Source organism: Tinamus guttatus, unplaced genomic scaffold (assembly GCF_059628265.1).
Source record: "Tinamus guttatus ecotype Peru unplaced genomic scaffold, ASM5962826v1 Tinamus_guttatus_pri_ptg000308l, whole genome shotgun sequence".
Classification (NCBI taxonomy): domain Eukaryota; kingdom Metazoa; phylum Chordata; class Aves; order Tinamiformes; family Tinamidae; genus Tinamus; species Tinamus guttatus.
In genome coordinates this window covers 642,309-658,890 of record NW_028288842.1, presented here as the reverse complement: position 1 = coordinate 658,890, position 16,582 = coordinate 642,309, and the positions used below count along the sequence as shown (strand labels likewise).

The 16,582-nt window shown below is 43.8% G+C and overlaps 1 protein-coding gene across 1 annotated transcript in view; it reads right to left on the bottom strand.

Annotated features, from left to right (window-relative positions):
* The window catches only part of ITPR2 (inositol 1,4,5-trisphosphate receptor type 2), a 237,065-nt gene that overhangs the window by 14,607 nt on the left and 205,876 nt on the right, over positions 1-16,582 (bottom strand). Inside the window, exons 50-55 of the mRNA XM_088528402.1 lie at positions 15,647-15,811; positions 13,310-13,505; positions 11,633-11,725; positions 6,965-7,092; positions 4,946-5,111; positions 3,500-3,660 (exon numbers count right to left, since the gene is read on the bottom strand). Coding sequence (XP_088384528.1) covers positions 3,500-3,660; positions 4,946-5,111; positions 6,965-7,092; positions 11,633-11,725; positions 13,310-13,505; positions 15,647-15,811 — 909 coding nt within the window. The remainder of the gene's footprint in view (positions 1-3,499; positions 3,661-4,945; positions 5,112-6,964; positions 7,093-11,632; positions 11,726-13,309; positions 13,506-15,646; positions 15,812-16,582) is intronic.

Sequence of the window (16,582 nt, the reverse complement as noted above, 5' to 3'; positions counted from 1 at the left end):
CTTCCTATTAGTGAAGTTACTGCAGGATACTCCAACATTTTGACCTATGTGTTTTTAAGGATGGGCCTGAGCACTGCAGGTTGGATTTGAGTATAAATTTTCTCAAAGTATCCTGGTTGTAAAAACTCAGAATTTGAGGTTGATCCATTAAAAAACAAGCAACAGCCATAAAATGCAAACCTAATTATAATAAAAACTACACTAGAGCTCATAGTATAGTAGCTATATAGTAGCCATAGCAGTAGAGCTCAGGCAGCCTTTCCAGGAGCATGATTCACGGAGCTTTTTCAGCCATATTCTGAGCTACCTTAAATATAAAATCACATTCTTGTTTCCTTCAAAAAGGCCCTCAAACTGCCATGTTTGTCCAATCAGCACGCTTTATAAATGAGACCGAAATTTTGTTGTGCTTCATCACCTCTAATGATATCCAATCTATCAATTGGAATCAATATATATCCAGATCCTGCTGAGTACTGTCATCCACTGCATTTCTTTCATCTTTTCCTACATGTTGGGCGCTATCTTATCTGGTCTGATTCTGCAGAGGCAACTCCATGTCCCCTTCTCACCCCTGACTTTGAATGCTGCCTTTCCCTCTGCCTTGAGCCTCTTCCCTCTGCACTCTGGATTCCCGGCTGTGCTCTGCTGTCACCTCTCTGTTGTCACCCAGCCAGCTGCACTTGGTAATGAGGCACTTCCACTGGCAAAGGTTGATTCAGAGTCTGCCTGTCTTCTCCCAGACCCTAATCCCAATCTAGTCACTAATCAGAGACTCCATCACCTTTCCAAAAACAGCAACGGAGGTTGTTCACCTTTCAGTAGGTCACAAAGTCTTAATCAGGTTCCTTCTTTGCCTTCAGGACAAAAATTGGATCTCATGCTTAGCTGCCACAAGGGATGCAGAACATCTCACACACTTGCAATATAATTTCCTAATTGCCACCCTGCTTTTGAAGCACAATAAACACATGAGAAGCATCAGCACCTGCTGCTGACAGATCTAAAACCTGCTCTTGAGTGTTTCCTCTTCACTCTCCTTTTGGTCACTGAGCAAAGCTGCATTTCTGCACCTTTCCAGTTGGACACCATTCCTCCAGAACACTCCATTCTTCTAATCAGATCTCTTCTTCATGTCTTTATATTCCTTGCACCATGTGGTATCCAGTAATCTCGCTGGCTCCAAGAGAAAAAGTCTCTTTTATTCACTTAAGCAGTTCCAATTGCTTCTGCTTCACAGAATTGGTATTTCTGCAGCACACTTTCCCTAGATTTTGTACTCGGGAATTTAAACCACACAAAGATACAGCTGCTTATCCCACACCAGCCACCTGCAGTTTGCTCAAACATTTGTTTCTCCTCCTTTTTTTTTTTTTTCAATCCTCTGCTCTTTTCCACTCCCTGTAAGCTTTACATTCCACTTCTAGATTCATATACACATCTCCCACCATCCTGAACCAATGTTTGCATTCCAATATCCCCATGAGAAAACAAACAAACAAGCCCAGCTTCAAAATGGAACAATATTTCCAAAATGTTCATTCTTACTAACCACGTAAGCTACGAGCATTCTGCCACAGAGCAGGAGGGACTTTAGGAAATCATTTCAGCTCTTGAGGTCACACTTGCTTAGGTGCTTTTTTTGGTAACAGCTACATATTCAAACAGGAGTTACCACCATTAATGCCAGCATACAATATATTAATGAACTGCCTCAGAAAATACCAACCATTCATGCCATGGGATGAATACACTTACCTTAATATTGATAAACAACTTGGAATAAATATTAGTACTTCAGTGTATACTTTCAAAATTAAAATTATACAATATTATGGGGAACAGAGGAAGAAAGCAGAGAAGGAACAGACCGAGTACAATGTCTCTCCAGTCTAGAGACACTGTTGATTAGGTGAATTAAAGAGCATTTCTGAGCTGAGCTAGAAATATTCTCATGTATTAAGGGGCAGCTTGACAGTATGTCCGAATAACTTCTTGCAAGGGAATAACGGATACAAGTTTCCCACGTTTCCCTCTCTCTCCTATGGTGCTGTGGAAGCGCAGGTCCACGACTGCGCAGTGGCACAACTGGCCCAGCGGGGCTGACGAGCCAGCGCTTCCCCAGCCCAGGCTCTGCACCAGGTCCTAACCCCCTTGCTGTGCCCCGGCACCCGTGCGCGCCGCAGCAGCGCGTACCTGAGCTCCATCTCCGCAGGGCGCCCGAGCAGGCGCTCCTGGCCAAACACACACTGCTGACGGGAGCTTTCCAAGGAAAACGCTGTGCCGGCCTGTGCAGCGGGAGACATCTCATGGAGCGTTAGCCAACTGCTAATTAGGCGTCTTGTCTAAACTAATCATTTAGGTTCTCAATGGAGTGAGAAAGGCAGTGCCCGGCTGCCCTAGACACCCTTCTCCAGGCAGGATAAATAACCCAGCTATCTGCATCAACGGGGAAGGGAGCTGGGATCTTTTTAAACCATGAGCTTACATTTTAGATAGCTGACATTAATGGAGAATAATCCTCACCTTGGACAGAGAGAGGACTAAAAAGGCCCCCAAAAATTCACCAGTGAGACTGGGTTGAATATATAATCAAAAGCCTGATGAAGGATAACAGGGCGTAAGAAATGAGGTCCCAGAAAGGCATAAACAACAAAGCCTGGTGTGCTTCGGCTACGGACTCCTCCGGGAGTCACACATGCCAGCTCCATGACCACACACCTGACCCAGGCCCTTGGCAAGGCTCTGCCTGCCAGGAAATGCTGCGGAACGAAACGCTGCCCCACAACACCACAACAGACAGGAAAAGCAGATGCCTTGAACATTGCTCTTCATGGGGATGCTTCGCAGTTCCTCAAAAATGAACCCCAAAACAGGGTGGCACTGATAACCCGTCCTTCTCTCTCTCTGGAATGAACCCTCTTAGATAGCGGACAGGAACTGAGATGCAACTGAACATATCTCTGCCCCAGTGCCATCAAATTTGCCCCTCTGGCTCCCAAGTCATACTCTCACTACCTCACGGTGCAGTTTCTGTAGCTTTTCAAACCTCTGCAGCAGCTCTTGGGCTTTTCACTAGTTTGCTCAGAGCAGTAAGTAGGAGAAAGCGCTAGCCCTCCGCTCTGACCCTGTGTTTCACTGTTCAGCAGGAGTTATTATTTTTCTGGCCGGCAGCCCAGAGATACTGGACAAAGCAGCAGCAGTAGCAGATGTTGTGATGCATGCTCTTCTGACTCTGGTTTGGCTAATGAGGCAGAGGAACCCACAGAGCATGAGAGCACGAAAGCCAAAGTAGAGACTGTGGTCTGAGCCTTCATCTTTTTCATTATGTTTAAGACTGGAGCTTTGTTGCAGACTGCCTAGGACACGTGAAAAGATCTTTAAAAATACAGATCGATGCCTCCTATTGTTAAGAAAGAGGGGAAAAGAAAGGTATGCTCTGCTCTATCTGCAAGAAACATCTCTCGGTTGCACAAAGCACATGCCCAAATTGACTTACCACAATCATTTGTGCCACGTAGCTCTCAGGACCAGTGTATTCAGTTGGATCTTTAACTTTGACAAGAACTATGAAGTACAAATAATGCCACATGTTGTGTTCTGACTTTATATGCTCTTCAAATGAAACTGTCTTGTTATCAAATTTGTCTCTCTCCAGTCCTGCAAGAAGACATGAACAGAATATGAAAAAAAAATAAGCTTGAACATAAAAATACCCAAATCTGTTAAATATGCTAGAGAAAGGAGCCCAACTTAATTTAAAGGATCATAAATCTGAAGGGTCTTAATTTAAAAGCTATAACCACATGCAATAACTGTCAGGCAAGAAATTCCAGGCCAGAAGGCATTCCTGACAGAATTCTTTCAGCGCAGTGTTTATTCTCTTTTGTGATACTTCCTTTTAATAACAATAACAATATAATAAATATGTTACAGTTTTACGGGGCCTTCTATGCTGAAGGCTATAAAGTCCTTTACAAGCGCTGGCTCCGACTCTTTCAAAATGTATACTGGTTAGCACACAGCGTGCAACCCAGGTCCTGATCTTGCAAAGATTTATGCGCACGCTGAGCATCAAGCATGTGAGCAGCCCCGCTGCAGCTGCACGGGGATTGTTTGTGTGCTTCCACTCAGCAGCGAGGGAGAGTCTCTGCAGCAATGTAGTCACGCAGACTGCAGGGCTGGAGTCATAAGATTTTTCTTTTTTTCTTTTTCTCCAACCAGGCAAAGCTCTGGTGGAGAAGGCCACAGTCAGGAAGGACAGGATTCACAAATGTTTTTCTGTCATGTTATACAGTTTTCCTGCCTGGATCTTTTGTGGCTCCTTCCACGCAACTAAAGCCATTGTGCTCTGCACAGCATTCATGCCTGCCAGGACGACCATAAAAACAACACCCAGCCTATAAAGAAGAAGGTATTTCTAAAGTCCCGTAGGGAAGTGAAGGTCTGCCTCTCTTTGTGAGTGCCCCTCAAAATGAGCATGATTCATCTCTGGGTTTTGTGAGGATGATTTCCACTCAACTTCTTTGTTCCCTGTTCCACATCACCTTCTGAAACAGGCAGATTTTGCCGTTGTTACCCTTCTGGAATCCACTGTGCTGTGAAATAGCAAGCTGTACTTTCATCTACATCATGCTTTGTGAAATAAAGTCAGCAGCTGCACCATCTCCATTAGCAGCAATGATGCAAGCGTGAGACACAGCTCTTCTCCTGCAGATCCTGGGTGGAGACTGGGAAGCCACTTCTTGGCAGAGTTTTCTTTTGATTCCTAAACCAACCCTGCTTCCTGCTATGAGGGAATGAATTTGGAATCAAACTCTTGACTTTTTTTACATACTTTCCTTGCAGAAGATGACCACTCCTTAGGCTCATGCTTTATATGTTGAGGCATATTTCATTTTATTCTTTTACCCATCAAGTGTTCCCATAGCTCAGTAATACCTACCACAGATGAAACAGGTTGTTTTTAATATTTCCTCTTTTTTCTGCTTTTCACTCCTGAGATCAGCGAATGTATCAATGATGACTCCAAAGATTAGGTTGAGAACAATAATTATGACAATGAAATAAAACAGAAGATCATAAACAACTCGCGCAGCAAACAAGGGCTCCTGAAACAATAATAAGGTTGCAATAAGATATAAAAATAGCACACCTCTAAAATATTAAACAACATTTTCACATTAGCTTGAGTGAGGCAATGCATAAGAAAAGGCTGTCTTCCCATATGCCAAATTCTGCCGGCCTTCCTCACATAAGAGGGATTACCTATGTGGCTGAGCAACGAGGTATATATAATATATATATTATATTACCTATATTATATATATACCTATATTATAATTATAATTATAATACCTATAATTATAATTATATATACCTATATATAATATATACCTATAATTATAATTATAATACCTATATTATATAATATATATAATCCTATATATATGTATATTCCTATCTCTTTGGGACTCTTGCTGTCCTTTGTGCTGTTCCACATAGTATTGGACCGCAGAACCAACAGCCTTGCACACGAGATGTAGTGCAGATGCGTTATGTGGTGCTCTACCAAGTGTATCGAGTCTCTGGTGCCCACTAAGTGCTGTGGTTGGTATCCCTAATCCTGCGTGGTGCCATGTTGCGATCCATGGATGCCAGGTCTCAGTGGACCCCACATCTGCTCCATGAACAACGGGGAACTAGAGAAGCACGCAGGCAGGATGCCAAGGGCAGGCTGCTACCCACTGCCTCCAAGCAGGGCTTCCGTGGGGTTTGGGCCCCGTGCTGGCGCAGCCACGTGGCTCGGAGCTGGCTCCGAGGGGCAGGCCAAGCTCATGTCTTTTTGGAGCACCGGGGCACACACAGACAGGAGGATGCACGCAGACGCCCTGCCGCTCTGCGCGGCCGGCGTTCCCCACGGCACCGCCGCTTAGTGCCCTTACACCAACCACAGCCTCTTCACTTCTCGCAAAGGCTGCCCTGGGCTCTCAGTAACACTTTAAATAAAACAGGAGGCACGTTCAACCCAAGTCCCATTCCTCTCCATGACATGACTTGTAAGTAAGTCATTGATTTTTCTCAGTTTCCCACATGTTCCTGAGGATAACAGTGCTATTCTTGGGGAAGTGTTGTAATGCAGTCAGCATCACACTACTGCTAAGTGGGAAGGGTCATTTTCAAAATGTTTACAGACTTCATGGGATGGACTATGGGTGCTGTAGACTTGCCCAGTCTAAGAATTAGGACCTAGATTCCTACCACCAGTGCATGAAGCTGCTTAATCCAGACATGAATTATTTGCATCTGGACCCCTGCAAGAGATTCTACTTGTGCATTTAAGCCTTGTGTTGTGGTGTGGACATTAGACAAAGGGCTGTGAGACCGATCTTGATGCTTAAAAGACAAATGTTACGAGTAGTTCTTAAATGAACAGAATTTTGGGGAAAACTTCTGAAAAAGCACGTTTGCTAAATTCTGTTGTGACTTCGATGCTAGTGCAGGACAATGCTCAATACAAATAAACAATAGGATCTATTCCAGGGCAGATGCTAGGTTCAATCTCAGCTAAGCATACACCCCATATTCCATAATGGAGAGTCTTGACATAGTTCCATCAGTCATTCCCTTCTGCAAGCTTGCATTCATGATTTCTGCTGTAACAGAAAACTGATCCAACCCAGCAACACTTCCTAGCAGTGCTGGAAGGTTGTAATACGCCCCAGATTTCCAGAAAAAAAGGGAAACTACCATCTCGTGTTCCCTTTCTCACATAACATCACCACAACAAGCCCAGCTTTTCTCATTAAAAGTTCCATATGGGATGTAAAATTACAAGGATAAATCAACAGCGTGACATTAGAGCCAACTAGATAAAAAAACTGCCTATGTCCTCCAAAAATTGACTTTGGCATTCACGAGGCGCACGGGGAGCAGTGCTGCAGCTCCTCTGACAGGCACTCACGTCTTTGGAAGGCTTCCTGAGCACGTCTCCCACGCCGCCGCCATTTCGCAGGCCTTGGTTCAAGACCGTCACGATGCACATGAGCAGGGTGTCGCAGGTCCTTTCGATGCCATCCTCCTCTTCCTCACCTACAAGCGGGAGGAGAAGGGCTTTGTGAATCGCAGCATCAAGCAGTCGCTCCTTGAGTGGGGCAACCCCACACCAGGGAAAGTGAGCACAGAACATGCATCTGCCTCTCATATCCCCGGCTAGACCTGCAGCGATCACCCCTCACCAGCAGCGACGTGCTTCAGAACAGCAGTCAATTCAGCCGGAGGAGAGGCAGAGAAACCCCCAATCGTTCTCTCACTAGAGACTGCTCGGGGCCCAGAGCAGCCGGGCCTGTCCATGGGAGAGCCCCTTCCTCGCAAGCACATGCCCCAGTTTCACGAGCACTGTGTTTCCAGGGGCCTCCCGAGAGCGCAGCCGACACACAGAGGAGAAGCAGTAAGAGGCCAAAATTAGAAGCACATTCACAAAAGGATTGTCTTCGGGCGAAGTCACTCCCCTACCTACTCACTCCAGGTTGGTGTTTTGAAGCACGGAGGAGGGACTGGCCACAACGCGAGCCGCCCTGTGCGCGACCCTACGACTGCTGAGGCGCAGGCCCCAGCGCCATGAGGAGGGACGCCCCGGGTCAGGGCTCTCCTTGTCATTTCTTCCACCCTCCTTTGCTTTGCTCTTCGAGGACACGTTTGCTTAGGCTGCGAAGGCAGCAGGACCCTCACTGGGGTTCGCTCCATGCGTTTATTGTACGTTATTATAAATAACTAGTTCTGCTGCTGCCGTTAACTGAGGCTGTGGATTTAACAGCCCCCAACCCATCGCACCTGGAGCGTGGAGATAGACTCTGATAATTGGAATTGAGTGAAAGCACTCAAATTACAGATAAGCAGTCTGGATTTAAAAGGGGTTCCCAAACCGGGGTATGTGTATCACGACTGGTACTTACAAAACGGAGCTGGTATCTGCTGCTTTTGCCACCAGTGATTTTGCTGTGCAAGCAAATTAAATTAAAAAGAACTCCTGATTCAAGCAATTCTTAGCAGAAAGAAAAGCAAAAGCAGGCATCGGGGTACTCATCCTGGCTAAAGTATATTGTGGCCACTACTACCACTAATAGCACTACATTTTTTTAAAAAATGCTTAAATATAGAAACTGAAAGGAATGAAACAATGAAACATTTTTTTCTCCTTCACATCTGGATATTCTTTACTAGCAGTGTGATCCTACTCATACTAATTCATCTCTGCTTTTGTATCCTGCCCTTATTTCCTCTTTCCAAACATTACACTGTCACTTTTTTTTTTTTTAAAGTTAGTATCTAGGCTTGAGAAAGATGACAGGCCACAAGAGAAATAGAAAACCGTTACAAAACCCGCAGCTTCTATTTCATTTAGGTAACTAGAGAACAAGATTTCCACTGCTCGTGCGAGGGGGGTCAGGTGCTGCACGCAGCAGATGCTCAGATCCTGCCATACAGTAAGGACGAACTACAGCTGTGAACTGGAGGTTGCAATACCAGAGGTATCTGCTCCACATAACGACCTGCAGCTCTCTCCACATCTACTGAACTGAAAATCTGGAGCAAGTCCATGTTCATGAGCAAGATACTGCTCACCAGCTGACCAGCACCACCTCACAAGAGTGATATGCAGCATCCCCCAGTTCCCACTTTGCTTTTACCCTTCTAACCAGGGAAAGAAAAATACGGCCTGACACAATCTCCTGGAAAACGCCCACGTTTTCACCCAAAACAGCAAGCTGAAGGTGCTGTTTGTCAGGGAATGAGGCTGCCTGCATTGGGCAAAAATCCCCAAGGCAGCAACGCAGTCCTCGGGGATGTCACTCCCACACACGGCGCTACAAGGGCTGCCTTCACTCTGGGAGCCATGTAACCCTGAAAGCATCTGTAATATCAACAGCAAGAGATCTGTAAAGAAAAGCAGTGCTGAGGACCCAGAGCCCATATTAAATGTGGTATGGGGGATTTTACTTGGGAGCAGCTCTAGCCTGGTTTGTGGCTGGAATGACCATTAGTGGCTGGGCAACTCTTGGTAGACTCATGCAACGTGTCTCCCGGTTTGGCTTAATCCAAAGAGAACCACAGGCTGAGCCCACAGGTCAGCCCACAGTGTCCACCACGGCGCTGGCAGTGGGAGGGCAGGGAGATTAGCTTGGAAAACCCTGATCTTAAGGCCCACAGCTACCTGACTTCTGGGTCAGAGTGCCAAGACAAGGACAGGCAGCATTATGCCCACATTTACCAATCCGAGTTTGCCAGGAGCAGCGCCAGGTCAGGCAGCGCAGTAAACATGTGAGAATGTCCCCTTTTACAAATCGGTATCTTGTTCTATGTGCTAAAGAGCACAAAGGGAATAAAGCCAAATCCAGGTACTCTACAGATGTGAAATTCCTTTAAATGGAGCATTTGAGTAGCTAAATATTCCCTTCCTTCCCTATAGATGTGTGTTGGAAGAAGAGAAAAAAAATGTTCCCCATCCTACCGCCTCCACTCTGTCACCTGGGCTTGGCTCTACACACACGGGACCCTCCCGAGGGCAAGAGGAGACTATAGCCATGCCAATCTATTTAAGGTCCCAATCCAACAAGGCATGGGTTTGTGTAACTTTAGGTGCAAGTTGCTCCACAATTCTAGCCTGATTTCCCCTGCACTTGACAAACATTTCACCAGGCAAAGGCTTAATGGCACAGAACAGTTTTGTAAGCGCAGGAGACCAAGGCAGGCGGGGCATGAGATTTTAGTAGGCATAGTGGTGGTGGGCTTACGGTTGGACTTGATGATCGTGAAGATCTTTTCCAACCATAACGATTCTATGATTCTATGACTTTTAGACCAGCAGATTGGTGTAGCAGTGCAGAAGCAGGCTGCAGAGAGGGCACAGCCTCAGAGCAGAGCAGACCGCCTCCCAGTTGACTCCCTCACCTGCATGAGCAATGGCTGAGAAAATGCTCAGCCGGAGGCTCCAGACAGAAGCACAGTGTCCTTGTAGCAAACAATTAGCGGTGATCCATTCCAAAGAGCAGGATATTTACATTTCCACACCGGAGTGGAGACAGCACCAAGAGCATTTCACGTTCCCTTCCGACAGTCACGGACTTATCTGTGTGGCTATGAATCCCCCCAAACCCTGGGTTGAGCTGTCCTTGCCCTGCACGGGGCTCATGCTTTCACCAGGAGGAGGTCTGGCTTGGGAGATGATGGGACGTGAAGCGGCACTTTCTAACAGCTGATTCACTGGCTAATACGAGCCAGATTCTGGCTGATTGCTGCTTTTTAATTCTTTTTTTTTTTTTTTTTGGTACTGGATGTATGAAACTCTTCCAAGATTAAATGACAGTGCACTTGGATCTTTTGCGTAGCCCCCTTGCATTATTGTTTAATTCTAAAGAGACAGTACCCAAACAATAAGAAATGTGAGATTTCTAGCATTTAGAGAGCTTGGCAAAAGGCACGTTGCATCTCTTCTGATGGATTGATTACTCTCTGAATGTCGCAGTTTGCCTGTGGCTCATAGACTGTTTTCTCTATCTAGTCAGACAGTTTCTCACTTTGCCCATTTACACAACAGCTGGGGAGGAAAAAAACTTACTTTAACAACCCTCTCCCCCCACACTCTTGATCCTACAAGCTCACAAATCAGTAGTGGGAGAGCAGAACATGTGACACAAAGAGTTTGTGCCACAGGATGAGAGTACCAGAGACAGGACAGTGCCGCTGCCGAGGGTCTCTCTCTGCCTAGCTCAAAAAATGAGCAATTTTTAGAAAGGCTAAAAAACTCCCAAGTGATCCTGTAGCCTCACACTACAGGAGAGGGAAAAATTCCCTCCTCACCCAATATCTGGACGGACTCCAGCAGGGCATGACAGAACGGCCCTTTATTTTAACTGAGCATATTTTAAGCCGATGGGATCCTACTGGACTCATAATGCAGGTATCAAAGGAAAACCAGATGGGTTCATCTGCTGAAGCCAGGCAACTAGCTCTTGGCTTGCCCCAAGCATGAAGCAAGGCATCCTTGCTGCCAAAACCAGGCTTGCATTCGCTTGCCTCTGCCACAAGTTACGAGCGCCTCGACAGACTGCAACCCATCCTGAGCCGAGCCACCGTAACCTGTTAAGACTTAGTACCTTGATCCAGGGTTTTGGCTCTTGCATCTTCTGACTACATTGCAACTTTTGCCTGGATGCACGTAAAAAGCCCAAGTAAATGCTCGCTGACATATGCTACACAATTAGAATCAAGTTATGTGGTCCTAAAATGGATCTAATAATGGCTCTCGTGCCAGTCGTGATGATGCAGATGAGCACCGAGCTTTCTGTCTCAGCAAAGTCAGCTAGAAAGAAACAACCTGTACATTCAAGCATAATGATTCAGCAGGCTCTTTCAGTAACAAAATTAATGTCAATGCAGTTGGAAATCAGGTGTGGGAAGCACTTGCATTATAGGCAAGTTGCCAGCTCAGCTTCAAGCCTTGCAAAAATCAAGCGCTTCTGAGCTACAGCAGTGCTCATCACTTTTCATGCTGAGAAAAATCTTTGTAATAACAACACACAAATCCCTCAGTTCTGTTTAATTGCTGGTTTGGGGGAACTTTGGCACTAACCTGGGCTAGTAAGGGGGATGCTTGCAGAGCAGTTCTCTTTTGCACAGGCTCCCATCATTGATGTGAGGGTCACAGTGGGGACTTCGCCAATACCTGAGGAGGAAGCAGGACCTTCACAAGACAGATACTGCAAAACCTGCCCACTGACATAAAGTTTTACATTGCTATTCTCTAGAAGCAAATCACCGATCTGGAAAGTTGAGAAGAAAAAGCAGACCAAATCATACCACCAACTCCTCCCTCCCCAACTAGTCAGCCTCAACAGCTCAAAGCAATCACAAGGAACAAAAACATAATTTGATATTTACTGTATATCACAGCTATTCCTATTTCATCTCCCGAAATTAATGAATCTACATCAAATGCTGCTACTTCTGTTTAGAACAAAATATATTCAAAGCAAGAAACAACTGTCAGATATGAAAATAATGTCAGCGTTAAAACCATTAGATAAATTATTCACAAAAGCTGACAAGAAGGACACCAAGCTGATGTTCAGTTATCCTGAACATAGAATATTTAAGAGTTTTCAAGGATTATAACACAGTTTGGTACTCATTTGTAAATATGTATGGGTTTGAGTAGAACACTAATTTAACATTCCCAAAGTGGGTAAATGTGTACATCAGCTTGATTTTATCAAACCAATTTTATCTTCTGCATCTACAACAATTTTCTGCATTTCAAATCAGAGATGCAAAAAGGGTTTAGGGAAGAAAAAAAAAAGAAGGCTAAATCATACAAGCAAAATAACAGTCTAAGACAATCTGTGTAATAGGGGAAACACATCTACTCTGGCTTTCCCTTGTGATGCTTTATAAAACAAAGTTTTAAAGCACATGTCTTGGGACCCATGATGTTCCATCATAGAGAAATGCACAGTATCGCATGAGGATATTTTCCTGATGAGAGCTTAATCAGAAATAGCAATGTATAAAGCCAGCAATAATACAGTATGTTCCACCACGAAAATCTATCAAGAACCCAACAGAACAAGCAAAAACATATATAAACTCCTGAACTGGATCAGAGCAGTGCTCCGTATAGACTAGCATCTCTAAGAGTGGCTAAAATTGTTTTTCAAAGTGAAGCTTCAGACCTTAATCCTCCTCCAAAACGCATAGTAAGTCAATACCAGTCACCTTAGCCTTTTTAAGGCTGGAAAAAAACTGGCAAAAACGAAGTGTGTTAAAGAAATCTATCAATCATGTTCTTTACTGTTTCCATGTAATATCCAAATAGCCATACAGGGATATAATCCTACATAGGGCTGGTTCCTACTAGCTGTTCTGCCCTTGTGTACAGGTCTGAAGACCTCAGCATTTGGGTACCAAGCAAACACACTCGGAGCTGCTCTTTCAAATACTTTGGAAATGTAGAGGCGTGGATATTTAACAGTTAACAGAGAAAGTTAACAGAGTAACAGAGAAATTAACAGAGAAAATGTAATAAATCAAACGTGTGCTATTTTAGCATTTCAACAGATGAGTCTAGTTTAAAACAACCCTGCATATTCATTTTACCCAGCAATTTAACTTATTACTAAAGCATATAGAGGTAGTTCTGCTCCCACAGATTAAATGGCAAAATTCACACTTCCTAACAGGAAAGTTGCATTAGACTGATGGAAAAGTTATCTATCAATCAGGAATAGATTTCCATGCAGAAAAACAATACCTGAACCAGGGGTCTTTATTTTCAGCCTGTCCACCTCCATGATAAAGTCATCTTTCAAGAAGAGGAACCCGATGATGGAGAAGAGATAAACCAGGATGAGCGCCAGCACTGCCGTGAGGATAATGGAGCGACCATTTCGGGTAACACTTTTTATCACATTTAGCAAAGTCTCCTCTCTGTACACCAGATCAAACAGCTGGGAAAAGCAAAGCAGAGAGGAGAAATGAACACAGGAGCAGCAATACATAAGTGTCACACAGGAAAAAAAAACCTGAATTATAGCAACATAAGACGTGCCATATTCTAAATTCTCAGCTTCTTAAACATCCAGGTCACACTGATTTCAGCACAGAGACTTAGACTTTAAGAAAGATCACAATGAAATCCAAATTCAAAAGCATACATGAGATGACAGACTGATCCAGACCCAGGAAATGTTTAGGAACAAGGCTGAGTTGTTTTCCTTAAATTCAAAGTCAGCTAGATTAAAATCCAAAAGCAACCAGTGAATCTACATCTACGAATTAATTTTTCACATTATTTCTCATCTGATAAACATGCATGGGGTGGACTTCAGAAAAGCATTCAGGCATTCAAGTCATTACATGTATGGAAACTGTTTTCTTGAGCTCATGGGACCACACAGAAGTCATTCACACATGCAAGGACAAGGACCATCTATTTTTAGGGCAAAGTTAAATTCATTGCACTGTTGGTATAAAACTAGAAACTTCTTCTTTACCCAACACTATTTGCTTTCCCAGCATCCAACTTTAAAAGGAAGTGTACATTAAGACACTATTTATTTTAATGTCAAAGGCCTAAAAATAACAATTAGAAGCAAAAAGTGCTCTTCGAGAAACTATAGTTTTTTATTTCTTTTACAATTCTATTGATGTTCTACAGTGCTGTGGACCTTATCTGTAATATATGTATTTCCACTTCAAAACACTCAGATTACAGATATAAAGTGTCACACAATGATTTATCAAAATGGTCCACAGAAGAAAGTATTAGTCACAATTCACAAGATCTAAAATGTGCAGCCTTGTGAAAGGATTAACAATAAGGCAAGAAAGAGGGAAAGACAATTATCATTCATCCCATGCTAAACGAAGCTTAAAATGAGGAACAAATATCAGAGTTTGGGGTATTTCCACTACAAAGCAAACATCTGTAAGTAACTAGGGAATGCTGACAACTGCACCAGCCACAAATCATGGGCATTTGTCAATAGCAATCATTTACAAGTGTAACTACACACAGTGTTTCTCGGACTCCTTGGCCTGTTGGAAGGCATTTTAAGATAGCACTCACTTTGGTCACTGAAGGTGTAACAGATGATATAGGAGTGCATTTTTTAACGCAGGTGTCTATTAGCAGGAGAGTTAAATCCACTCTCCAAAATCCAAAAGGATCTTGCAGTTTAATTCCCCCCATATCTTAGCTCTTTTGAAATCTATCCAAGCTTTGAGGTTGCCTTTAATGTCCAGATTTGGACCTGGAAAACTTGATTTCAACCATAGCTCTGCCAGAGTAAGGACTCAAGCCCTGAAAATTTCCACGTGTTATGAAATGCTGAGAGCTCATCGCTATTCAGGAAACCAATAAAATATGATAGTACTTATAAAGGAAGGTGAAACCATATAAATGGCCGCAGTTTAGTCAGTCTCCCTGAAAGTTTCACGTGTTTCAGCATAAAACAAAAGGATTGGAAAACAAGAGGCGTGAAATACCTTTTAATGCTGCTCAGTGTGAAGAGAGCAGTTAGCTGAGGTTAGGATAATTCTGTATGATTCATTTGCACTGCACCTGCACCATATGATAAAAAGCCTTTCCACCAGGGTAATGACAACCAAAGGAAATGGAAGCAGACACATTTAAAGTGATGAATCTTCCTGCTACACCAGCAGCATGCCATCCTCACTCCCCAAGTCACTTTTTTTTTTTCACTAGGACTACAGGATGGTTTGAGGAATGGGATCCTTCGGTAGAGACATTATCCCAAGTGAACAACGCTTGTCGAAAGAGACTCAGCTGACACTGTAGTAACACCACATACAGAGCACGGGTACGCTGGGGAATGATGGGAGAACACGGGGCAATCTGACAGTTTTCTGAAAAGAAATGGGCAAACTTTCACTGCCGCAAGAAACTAAGTCCTAACAGAAACAGATTCTAATGCAAACAGCAGCTCCTAAGGGGCACCAACAGAACGGGATGCTAAAAATACACATGATTTGACTTGATTGTCAGGAAGAAATTGAAGGCAGCTGCGTGTGTAACGGTATTTTCTATTTTTGCACAGTTTTCCCCTCCACAGAAGCACATACTTACCAGGAAGCTATAGAAGAATTCATGCACGCAGAGGCCCAGCATGCAGACCAGGACATAGGCTACGTGGTAGAGAAACGCCATGTCCATGACAACCGCCCTGTAGCCACGAGTAAATGTGCCGCGGTTCCCAACAAAGCTCACCAGAAACACTATTTTGTTACAAAGCTGCGGGAGATAACAAAGTTTATTCGATCAGAAAAACGTTGTTATTTATGGTTTGTATTGCTACAGCACGTGAAAAATCTAGTTAAGTTGCTTTGACTAGATGTTCGACTTGTCCACGAGAGCACGTGGAAGTACAGCCACCTCTCTAACACAGCACAGTGTCTCAGGACGTTATGATATATTTCTGTAAAATCAGCAAGTCGGCAGGGAGAGATTAGTGCCATAAGACATTAAGAAAAAAACAGAGTGCATCCCTAGCACTTTGGAGTTTGGAGCTCACACCATATGGCAGCAGCGAGGAAGGCTACTACAGTAAGAACAACAGTAACTAAATAGGTGGAGGGGGTAGCGTACAATTAACTATTTCCTTCACATCACATTTTACAATATAAAAACCTTAAAATAATGCTAAAATAATGCTCATTTTTGAAGTGTAGTATTTAAGCAACAACATCAGATTTTCCATTGCTCTCAAGCTGCATTTGCAAGGGGACAGCAAAATATAACTAAATGCAAACTCAGTCAACCTCATATGCTTGGTGGTCCAGGACAAGCAATGAGGACTCACTGCCATTCTTCTTTTACAGCTTCAACCTGGGTAAATACTGTTTATTTACCCTTGATTTATCCTTGATTACATGCTCAGGTCTTTTTAGGCATGCAAAAATCCCCCAGAACTGGTTGCAAATCCCTAATGGTATGGTACCCAATGTTGCCTGGCTCCAAGTCAAATTAGAGATGTGGCAGTCAGACAGAAATCTAGATAGATGA